At 34.0% G+C, this 12,584-nt stretch overlaps 1 protein-coding gene and 1 pseudogene across 1 annotated transcript in view; both read right to left on the bottom strand.

Annotated features, from left to right (window-relative positions):
* Positions 1–5,379, bottom strand: part of LOC132552544 (neuronal acetylcholine receptor subunit alpha-10-like) — an 82,216-nt gene extending 76,837 nt beyond the window's left edge. The window contains exon 1 of the mRNA XM_060216723.1: positions 5,304–5,379. Coding sequence (XP_060072706.1) covers positions 5,304–5,379 — 76 coding nt within the window. The remainder of the gene's footprint in view (positions 1–5,303) is intronic.
* A 5,427-nt stretch (positions 5,380–10,806) lies between these two features.
* LOC132552522 (uncharacterized) overlaps positions 10,807–12,584 on the bottom strand; it is a 3,744-nt pseudogene continuing 1,966 nt past the window's right edge.

The raw sequence follows: 12,584 nt of genomic DNA, 5'->3' as shown, positions 1-12,584 counted from the left end.
TACATTGGAAAGATTAATGATTGGAAGGATGTGACATACATACCGTTTTTGTTCATAAAGCGAATTCATACAGAAAAAAAATTCATCCAGGTCAAATCATCCCATTTTATATCTAAGTTTGTACTCATACTGTCTTTCAAATCAAACTTTAACAAGCCGAACTCGAATCGCACAGAACATGGTAGCCATCTTGGATTTTGGTATAAAATGGAAATATGCTTTTTCGCTCAGATCCTCAGTTTTCTTGCCCCCCCCCCCCCCCCCCCCCAAAAAAAAAAAAAAACAACAACTCTACTGGGACAATGAATAAATTTAACTATGTTTAAGTGGATATCTTTAATTTATTTATTTATTTATTTATTTATTTATTTCGTTGTGACATCCTTGTTTTGCTTTACGAGACCATATCATTACAGAACATCATGACACCGACAATTAAAACAATGGAACCAGGTGCTCAATATGTCGAAGGTCTATAAATACATGACCTTGAGCAGTAACACGCTCACCCAGGAGGTCGACAGAAGTAAAACCTTTATCTTACATCATAGTAAATTGCCGGGTCCTGGCTTCTATCTTTCTTGAACAACCACAACATAACAACAACAATAAACAGCGACAACAACAAAACGATGATAACGTAGCGTTTTTAAGGTTAGAATACTGTGAAGCCAAGATACCGAAACCCAGCGTACTCTCGCGAGATATTCAGTTTAGTTTACCAATAATTCTGTTACATCTGCTACCAACCCAAATAATGCCTGTACGAATTATTTCGGTCTATTTAATATTTCGGTCTATTTAAATGTCTTTATCATACGGATATTTCTCATTTGCCAGCTGTTGAGAGCCCTATCGGCACGTGATCTAGATATTTTGTAACTCAATGAAGTCAAGGATAGCAATGTTTAAATGTATAGCGTTATTAAACTATTGTGGACAAGTGAAGGAAGCAGTGAACCGTACTATTATCAAAACATACTTCTAAAAAGCAAACTATTATATTTGAATTAAAAATTGCATTTTACATATGTTATGAAATAATTTGATATATTAGCCAATATTTATGTAAATTATTGATGACTTGATATTGTGATGTTTTTGTTTTGTAACGTATTGAGGAAAGAGCAACTATAAGTTGGAATAACTTGTGCCCGATCCTTTTGTAAATAATTTACAACAATATATGTTTAATTCAATGAAATAATTCGTATATTTAAGTAAAATTTTGTATCTTTCTGCATGTACTTCAGTTTAAGGTACAAGTAATTTCAGGTTCAATCAAATTTTGGACAGTACATCGAAGTGGTTGAACACAACTTTCTGCAACTAACTAGTCCCTCTCACAAAAATACAGTACAAAATACCTACAGATAACACAACTTACTAGTCCCTCTTACAACATTACTGTACACAATAACTACAGATACCACAACTTACTAGTCCCTCTCACAACAATACAGTCCACAATAACTACAGATAACACAACTTACTAGTCCCTCTCCTAACAATACAGTACACAATATCTACAGATAACACAACTTTCTTTGCCCTCTCACAACATTACAGTACATAATATCTACAGATAACACAACTTACTAGTCCCTCTCCCAACATTACAGTACACAATATCTACAGATAACACAACTTACTAGTCCCTCTCCCAACATTACAGTACACAATATCTACAGATAACACAACTTACTAGGCCCTCTCCTAACATTACTGTACACAATATCTACAGATAACACAACTTACTAGGCCCTCTCCTAACATTGCTGTACACAGTAACTACAGATAACACAACTTACTAGGCCCTGTCCTAACATTACTGTACACAGTAACTACAGATAACACAACTTATTAGGCCCTCTCCCAACATTACTGTACACAATAGCTACAGATAACACAACTTATTAGGCCCTCTCCTAACATTACTGTACACAATAACTACAGATAACACAACTTACTTGGCCCTCTCATAACATTACAGTACACAATATCTACAGATAACACAACTTACTAAGCCCTCTCCTAACGCTGCTGTACACAATGACGCTATTTATCAAAATGGTGCCTTTGTAGAACTCATCCGAGCTTTTACAAATATAAGGCTGCTTTAAATGTCGCATCATATTTACTCAAGTTTTCGTGTTTTCATTGCCTGTGGGGAAAAAACTGCTAGGGGCTGTAACTCCGTAAATTGCGATAGAATAAATTCCATTGACGGGGTCATCCAAAATCCATAATGTAACTCTGCAGATTACTATTAAATCGTCCCCTCTGTCGAACTTATACGACATTTAATTGATTTTAGACTGCATAACAAACTTCATTAAACTCGATTCATATTTACTCCAGTTCTCGTGTTTTAGTAATAAAACGTCATTGCACAACACAACACACAACATTTCTACAGTTGAAAAGTCAAATGTATATACATTTATAAGATTCGTGTACGTTCTGTCACTTAAGTCTGTGCTCGAAATCTATTAACAGACAAAAGTTCCCCTAAAGGGCACGTGACAGTTTTCTTATTAAGGTTTTGTCAGATTACAAGCGACACGTGCTGTGAATGTGGGGGAAACTCTCGCGTGAATGTTGATCTACCGGTCACGTGATTCCCAGGTCTAAGTGAAACGTGATTATTTGTTTACTTTTAAATGGAAATTTAGTGAAATTGAATCTTTTCTTCTATCGATTTCAATTTTCAAATCGGTCTGTTTTATGTCACCGCAAGATTGGTGTATGTATCGTGTTGTTTTCTAGAATCCTACCATAATTCCGTCGAAACGGTATACTGTGTATGTATCTCGTTTAAAAAGAAAACGAAACGAAAAATATTTCAATTTATTTTTCCAAACGTCTCAGAAAATGTAAAAAAAAAAATAATGTCTGGAAATCGTGATGAGTCTGATACATGTGGAAGCTTCATCCAACTTGATAAATTATCTTTTATTCATCAACGAATAAAAAAAACTCTCTGTCTGTAGATTAATAACAACTTCATACTATTAAATAAGTTTAAACAAATATTTTTTTAAAAAAGAATAGATTGTTCTAAAACTTAATTAGACAGACAGATTGAAGATCAGGAGGTTGAATGGAATCTAGGCCAGTCATCGCCTTCAGATGTCAACAACCGGAAGTTGACAAGTGAAACAACTGAAAGTTTGAACAAATCAGAGAGAAAAAATATAGGGAAAATGAGAAAATCGCCGAAAGGAGTCGAAAAAATTGGATTCGGACCTTCCTAGACATAGCCAATGAAACATGGAGACTCCAGCTATAATTACATGAAATTACTTGCTAAACGTTAGACTGATAGTTGTGATGAAATTGTTGAAAATCAGAATACAGTTAATGTCCAGTTGTCAAAGAAAGAGTTATGGCAGCGACAACGAAACAATAAAACGTGCTAGGGAAGACGTCTTTATCCAAAATTACATATAAAGAATGAAAATATTCAACAAATGTATCGCCATATTGTCTAAACACTGTTCTCAACATTTTCAGATTTTGAGATCGGATTAACCAGTAAAATAGCATCGATTGCGATATTGTTATCACAGTAAGGATGGAAGCTGCTTATATGAAGGAATCAAAATCGTCACGTCCATTATTCAGGTATCATAAAGAATACTTCATTATGGTAACAGACTCTTACAGTCACTGTGTGAGAAATTCTGTGTTCTGTGACGTCATTAAAGTCAGATGTTATCAAGTTGTTCGAAATAAGTCATTAGTATCATATATTCATTGTATTAGTATAGAGCCCGTTATATATACGGTCTGTAATTGATACAGTAAGGCACTTCATTATCGAACGAAAAACATTGCAGACTATTATGGGATGCAAGCATATATCCTCCTATCGGGGTTGCCAGGGGAATAATTCGTAATTTAGGGAAGCGTTTGTTTTAGTATGACCCGTACAATTGGCTGAACTTGTGTTCGCGCGGTAAGACGAATTTTGATGATGATGATGATGATGATGATGATGATGATGATGATGATGATGATGATGATGATGATGATGATGATGATGAACTTATGGATCAACATTGGTTCAGTCGTAAGAACTAAGTTGTTTCATATATCTTAAAACACGTGGATAGACATTGTATGATCAAAGAGCAGGGTTGTCAATATGGATTCCGTCGAATGGTTTCTCGTCCTTCCGTCCTCTTCTCTTCCTCGTTATTTTTGAAACTATTTAGTATTGAGTAGTATATCATATCTGCTATGTTTTCAGAGGAAAATTTCCCCAATAATTATAGTAGAGACAGGTGGTTTTGAGTTTAAGTAAATATGACCTGTTGAACTGATACTCTTACCATTAAATGATATGGAGCATTTCCACGTTTTAAAATAAACATGATTTCTCAATGGCTTCACGGATCAAATCTGATGTCCGTGAGCGTGTTGCTCAGATCCTTACCGCGCTGTACTTCATCTACTAGTCTCGCCTGGAAACACAGCGGTACATACCGAAAAACTTCATGTATAAGGGACCGTAACGGTAATTAGAACCACGAAACGCCCTATAAATGTTATTTAAAGCAACTTACACCGATGAATCGAAAACCCAAGGAAATGTATCAATGTGATAATCTTGAAAATAGAATTGAACATTGTCACCGATATATTTTCAAAGTTTTGTTTGTTTGGTTTTTTTTTCGAAGTTATAGAATACTGTGAAATCTGTCTAGGATTGGGAAAAATGCATAGAATGAAGGATGTTAATTAGATAATTTGATAAATCCATTTAATTAAAAGATAATTAAAAATTGACTTAGTATTAAAGAAAGGTCTCCGTGGTTGCTAGGGGTTACTGATGAAATATTGACATGTACAGTTTTCATCGGAAAAAGAAATTTGCTGAAGATTAGCAAATCGGCAGTCACGATTCGAAGTTAGGTATAAGTCGAGCAACATCGAATTCTTCTCTTTTAGAGATACAAAAGAGTTAAGGACGATGTACCCTTAAATAAAAACATGTGAAGAGGTTATTTTTTATCTTTTCTTTTCGTTTTCCGTTTTATAAGATTTTTTAAAAATCCCAACAATTAAGGTAAATTATCAAATAAACAGAAAGTTTCATGGCGTGTTTGTTTGTTTGTTTATATCGTTTTGTTACTATTTACATTTGTCTTTTTTGTCGTTGATCTTTGAATTATAAATCTAATAATTTCTCGTATATTCTGAAATATGAGTCTTTTGATAGTTACTACAATTACATTTCGATTGGTCGATATTTGCATGGTTTTCAGGTAAACCGCTTTGTAAGTAGGTGTACATACCTGCTTCTGCAAGGTCCAACAAGTGCCATACAATGCCAGCCGACAGTAACATCCAACTCCATACTCGAACCAACATTTTTACCGGGAACTTCTCACAGTGACATATGCCTTGTACTCATCTTGCATCGCAAATTGAAATAATAAATTTTCCTAACATTAATATCCAAGACGGAAAATGTCGGCAATTCATATAGTACAAATTGCTAGGTGTTGTGTTTTACGTCGTTAATACCAAGGCTAGTGAATGCTTGTCAAAAGCTTTTGGTTAAAGCTCCCGGGAGATTCCGACTACGATGTACAGAGTTTCATCTCGTTGTCAATAAGCAGAGTAACAAAACACCCAGGAGACTCAGATCTCAATCATTATTGTCACAGACGCTTGTAATCACTGAACAAACGAGAGCGCTTTCTGTTTAACATACAAATAAATCAGAAAACGTCAGACAGGAGAGTTCAGACCGAAAAATAGCCCAAGTTTACCGTCATTCTACAAAACAGTTGTTATAAGATATTTCGAAGATAAAATTTAATGTTAAATATACTGTCTTTACGAGACTGACGTGACTGGCAGTAAGGTTTCACTTAAACCTAACAGCGTCAAAATGTGAGAACTTCTTTTTTTAATAAATATAACCCGAAATGATGCGGGCACGAATTTGACATGCATAATCGAGATTTGCTTGTCAAACACATTTCAGTAAAGAAATCAAATTCCTGTCGTTTAGAGTTCAAGCCTGTACAGCGTCTCGTCTGAAACACAAAACAGTACGTATCTTAATTTCTGCTTGTCAAATTTTGATTTCAAAATTTTTCCACTTTTCATTTCAAGTTTTACATAATATTCCTCACTTAGATGCAAAATTCAAAACGTTGGAAAGCAAACCTGATTAGTAAATTGTATCTGTTGTTTAATACTTCCAAACACAAAATTCAATATATATTCTCTTTCACATCGGAAACATCCTTTGAATAAATCCATAGAAATCCCCTGATTAAGATTTGCTTCTCAACATGCCGCTATACACAGTGAGAGGAGAAAATACGACCGTCGGCTTCGTCAACGCTTCATCACGCGTCCGTGTTCTGTGTTAGCGCGACAGACAATGTCCACACCACCGAACTGTAGTTAACAACAGCTCCGCGCACCGCTTACTGAATGTGGGCTCTGCCAAACTACGCCCCAATAATCTGCCGAACTGTGCGTCCAATAATCTGCCGAACTACATTACAAGCCACTGTGATGTCTATTCGCTACCGGATACTATCCATGTTATAATGTGTACTCGTGTTCTTGCTTGTAAAATGGAACTCGTTCACGCTTTGTGGAAACTCTTTTATCCGGATTAGGATACGTTAAGGATATTTCACTTTCTGGAAAATACTTTCCGTATAGTAATTTTAAAAAGATAATGATATTGTTTTAGTTCAAACATTTTTTTTATTTAATGATACTAATTCATTTCCCAAATTATCCAAACACATTTAGGTAACAAATTCCAAATTATTTATTCGGAATGGAACTGAGTATACGGAATACATATTGGAAATTTTGAATGTCCGGATTAAAGAGGTGTTTGTAATAAATATTATTGTTTTAAAAATACACTAATGTCCATTAAAATACATAAAAATGTGGTGCTCAACGGTTTAGTATGTCACTTTGTTCAAACAGGTCCCATTTTGATAGCCTAGTCTAGAAGACTGGTTCATGTTCTCATGAATAGGCCGTTGTTCTACCTGTAGTCATTAAGTTTGTTTGTTTGTTTATTTTTGTTTACTTCTTGTTTTTCTTGTTGGTTCATATTTTATCTTACTTTACTTCTTTTTATTCGTCTTGTTTGATCAAGTTTAGTACAGTCAAACCACGTTATCTCGAACTCTAATAACGCGAAGTATTCCGGCGGTCCCAATCAAACTTTACATAAAACATTCTATATTGTTTACATAGGATAACTCGAAGTATTCCCGCGGTCCCAATCAAACTTTACATAAAACATAAAACATTCTATATTGTTTACATAGGATAACTCGAAGTATTCCCGCGGTCCCAATCAAACTTTACATAAAACATTCTATATTGTTTACATAGGATAACTCGAAGTATTCCCGCGGTCCCAATCAAACTTTACATAAAACATTCTATATTGTTTACATAGGATAACTCGAAGTATTCCGGTCCCAATCAAACTTTACATAAAACATTCTATATTGTTTACATAGGATAACTCGAAGTATTCCCGCGGTCCCAATCAAACTTTACATAAAACATTCTATATTGTTTACATAGGATAACTCGAAGTATTCCGGCGGTCCCAATCAAACTTTACATAAAACATTCTATATTGTTTACATAGGATAACTCGAAGTATTCCCGCGGTCCCAATCAAACTTTACATAAAACATTCTATATTGTTTACATAGGATAACTCGAAGTATTCCCGCGGTCCCAATCAAACTTTACATAAAACATTCTATATTGATTACATTGGATTTCTCTAAGTATTGCCAATCAAACTTTACATAAAACATTCTATATTGTTTAAATAGGATAACTCGAAGTATTACCGCGGTCCCAATCAAACTTTACATAAAACATTCTATATTGTTTAAATAGGATAACTCGAAGTATTCCCGCGGTCCCAATCAAACTTTACATAAAACATTCTATATTGTTTACATAGGATAACTCATAAATCATTCTATATTGAAGTATTATTCCCGCGGTCCCAATCAAACTTTACATAAAACATTCTATATTGTTTACATAGGATAACTCGAAGTATTCCCGCGGTCCCAATCAAACTTTACATAAAACATTCTATATTGTTTACATAGGATAACTCGAAGTATTCCCGCGGTCCCAATCAAACTTTACATAAAACATTCTATATTGTTTACATAGGATAACTCGAAGTATTCCCGCGGTCCCAATCAAACTTTACATAAAACATTCTATATTGTTTACATAGGATAACTCGAAGTATTCCCGTCCCAATCAAACTTTACATAAAACATTCTATATTGTTTACATAGGATAACTCGAAGTATTCCCGCGGTCCCAATCAAACTTTACATAAAACATTCTATATTGTTTACATAGGATAACTCGAAGTATTCCCATTCTATATTGTTTACATAGGTCCCAATCAAACTTTACATAAAACATTCTATATTGTTTACATAGGATAACTCGAAGTATTCCCGCGGTCCCAATCAAACTTTACATAAAACATTCTATATTGTTTACATAGGATAACTCGAAGTATTCCCGCGGTCCCAATCAAACTTTACATAAAACATTCTATATTGTTTACATAGGATAACTCCCGCGGTCCCAATCAAACTTTACATAAAACATTCTATATTGTTTACATAGGATAACTCGAAGTATTCCCGCGGTCCCAATCAAACTTTACATAAAACATTCTATATTGTTTACATAGGATAACTCGAAGTATTCCCGCGGTCCCAATCAAACTTTACATAAAACATTCTATATTGTTTACATAGGATAACTCGAAGTATTCCCGCGGTCCCAATCAAACTTTACATAAAACATTCTATATTGTTTACATAGGATAACTCCCGCGGTCCCAATCAAACTTTACATAAAACATTCTATATTGTTTACATAGGATATTGTTCAAACTTTACATAAAACATTCTATATTGTTTACATAGATAACTCGAAGTATTCCCGCGGTCCCAATCAAACTTTACATAAAACATTCTATATTGTTTACATAGGATAACTCGAAGTATTCCCGCGGTCCCAATCAAACTTTACATAAAACATTCTATATTGTTTACATAGGATAACTCGAAGTATTCGGTCCCAATCAAACTTTACATAAAACATTCTATATTGTTTACATAGGATAACTCGAAGTATTCAAACTTTACATAAAACATTCTATATTGTTTACATAGGATAACCCAATCAAACTTTACATAAAACATTCTATATTGTTTACATAGGATAACTCTATTCGTTTACATAGGATAACTCGAAGTATTCCCGCGGTCCCAATCAAACTTTACATAAAACATTCTATATTGTTTACATAGGATAACTCGAAGTATTCCCGCGGTCCCAATCAAACTTTACATAAAACATTCTATATTGTTTACATAGGATAACTCGAAGTATTCCCGCGGTCCCAATCAAACTTTACATAAAACATTCTATATTGTTTACATAGGATAACTCGAAGTATTCCCGCGGTCCCAATCAAACTTTACATAAAACATTCTATATTGTTTACATAGGATAACTCGTCAAACTTTACATAAAACATTCTATATTGTTTACATAGGATAACTCGAAGTATTCCCGTCCCAATCAAACTTTACATAAAACATTCTATATTGTTTACATAGGATAACTCGAAGTATTCCCGCGGTCCCAATCAAACTTTACATAAAACATTCTATATTGTTTACAAAGGATAACTCGAAGTATTCCCGCGGTCCCAATCAAACTTTACATAAAACATTCTATATTGTTTACATAGGATAACTCGAAGTATTCCCGCGGTCCCAATCAAACTTTACATAAAACATTCTATATTGTTTACATAGAATAATAGGACAACTCGAATTTTCCTGCCGACTTCGAGATAAAGAGATTGGTTGCAGTTTTTGAAAACAATTTAGAGTACTAGTTACTAAAGACAGTGTGAATACCCGAGGAAGTTAACTATAGCTAAACTGAAGAGGCTGGTGCTTCGTAAGGGAATCAGGTACGTTGCGCGAACTTCTATCAGAAAGATTCTCGTAACGAAGCGCAGATTGGGTATCAATATTACTTATAAGTCATTTTTAAACTTTAGATACGAAACTTTGACGAACTTTAACTTTCATGTAATTTTTATCAATTTTTCATGAATCGCTCACCAAATTTCCTTATAAATGATCATTTCTGTTAAATTTTTTAAAAATTTTTGTAACATGTATATTTGGATTTAACTCTTAACACGTTTTAACATTTTCATTCACTTTTTGACAACTAAAATATATTTGATTCAGAACCCACCCCCCCCCCACCCCCCGCACCCACCCACACACACACACACACACACACGCTCTGTTTTTTCTCCTCTCTATTTCTATAACTTCATTAAGCCTTATCAGGGAGCACATATATCTCAATCATCGTAATTTTGGAAGTTTTTTGAGAACAAAACAAATCATCTATAATTCGTTATTATTCATTACGTAATCCTACCATATTGTGAAGAAAGAGAAATTTGTTAAATCTCGTTGTATAATTTGTACCTAGTATTATTCAATGTAGAGTTAAATGGGAAACGTTTCTAACTGGCCCTGTTGACCATGCCTCCTCTAGTCCGGGGTCTCTTTAATTCGGAAATTACTGACCGGATGTCAAATAATCCGAATGCCCAAGGAAGAAAGAAAGAAAGAACAACTCTTTAAAAATACATTTCTATTACTATGAAAATATAAAAATAAAAATTGTAGGAATTTCAAAAATCACCTCCTCTCATTCCAATGTGTTGTTAGCACTATAAATGTTCATGGAGCACTTTTTTATTTTTCCTAGATTCTTTACACGATTGTCTCCCTTGGTGTGTAGGAAATAGACCGACGTGATGACGTCATCGATGCGCGTGATTTCTGAGAATCTATCCTTGCCACAATCTGGAAATCAAAAGAAATATTTATGAATTGTGGTGAATATCGTATTAAAAATACGAAGAGAGTAAGTTCTTTCAATCCGAACTATTTTTCTTGTTTTTTTTTTTTCAATTAAAGAGGTCAAATAAAAAAAACAAGAGAGTATCAACTGGACACAACTTTCTAAAAGGCGATTGCATTTTCAATATAACATAGAATTAACGTGAAATGTGAATTAAAATCAATGATATTGGATAAGATTGCATGATATGATAACAAACATAAAGTGTGTTTGTACACAAAAATAGGTGACAGTTACACAAGAATTGATGACTAATTTGACAGAAAAACAGAAAATTTTAGCTTTTACAATAGCAATAGATTAAAGTTTATTTACAGAAATACTATACACGCTTCATGAAGAACATAACATTGCTTACTTACCATTTGCGTGATGCTGTTGACAAGTTTTTGGTTGTATACACAATTTGATGACGTCATGGCATGTCGTAGCTCTGTGCCTGATTTGATACACTGATCCACAAAATTCCAGCATGCTATTTTTAGATCCTTCAGTCCAAACTCCTCCGAACCACAAAGCAAACCTGAGTTTGGTTAAAAAAATTAGGAATTTAATAGAGAGGATAAGTTACAATTTGAATTTCTGAAACATTTGCGGTTTTATCAGCTTCTTTAAAGAATTTTTTTTAAGTAATAGAGTTTAATGCACCGTGTGTGGTTAAGACAGAGGTGGGTGGGTTTTTGCGATAGAAGTGTTTCAAGTTCCTATCAGCGGACCCCGGGCAATACACACGATCGATTAAAACAGTCTGATTGTATTTAACTTATAATAAACGTATGCGTGGCTATAAAAATCATCGGAGGTCTGTTTATGAAGACCTTGGAAACAACCCTTAAGTGAGTTTGGATGTAAAATATGTTTATCATATTGTAGGTAAGAAGGATTCTAGATAGACAATTAATTTAACATGATACGGATTTTTGTAACGTTTATGGTTTCTTCCCCTCTTGTTGTGAGTGAATAATTGATTTCGCTTCTGGAACCCAGAACAGCTAAAAATGACAGTGGATCACTCTAACATGAGTAGCGGGAACATAGTAAAACATTATATACATCACGTGTATATTTCATTCATAAATATTTTTCGGAAAGAATACTCACCAATAAGGGAAGAGGAGTCCACAGTGACCAATCCGCAATGAAGAAACTGGATTATTCTTCGGAACACATCTACTTCGTACGTATTGACGTCAATAGTCAATCGTGTTGACGTTGATATTTTTTCTCCTTTCTGTTTGGTCAGTTTCGTCTTTTTATATTGATCACTTTGTATCTGTTCCAGCTCCTTTTCTGCTCTCAATATCATGCCGTATAAAACTCTGTAAAAAACATAAGAATTTAAAGAATTTTATGTAAATTTGATTAAAAATCAAGTAAGTTTTAATTATACGGTTTCTGTTGTCATTGAACTTGAAAACTTAAACACCAAAGATTGGAATATGATTAAGTCAGGAGCGGTACAAATTATACAAAATGTACAGGTTAAAAGCATCTTTTAATCACTTGTAGGTCAAGTCACAAATTAAACTGAATCATTCAGCTGTTTCGTCCTTTTAGGACTC

This window comes from Ylistrum balloti, unplaced genomic scaffold, assembly GCF_031769215.1.
Source record: "Ylistrum balloti isolate Yb309-2 unplaced genomic scaffold, AGI_CSIRO_Ybal_v1 Utg370254, whole genome shotgun sequence".
In the NCBI taxonomy this organism is placed as follows: domain Eukaryota; kingdom Metazoa; phylum Mollusca; class Bivalvia; order Pectinida; family Pectinidae; genus Ylistrum; species Ylistrum balloti.
Note: the sequence above shows the minus strand (reverse complement) of the source record. Positions and strands in the feature narration are given on the sequence as shown.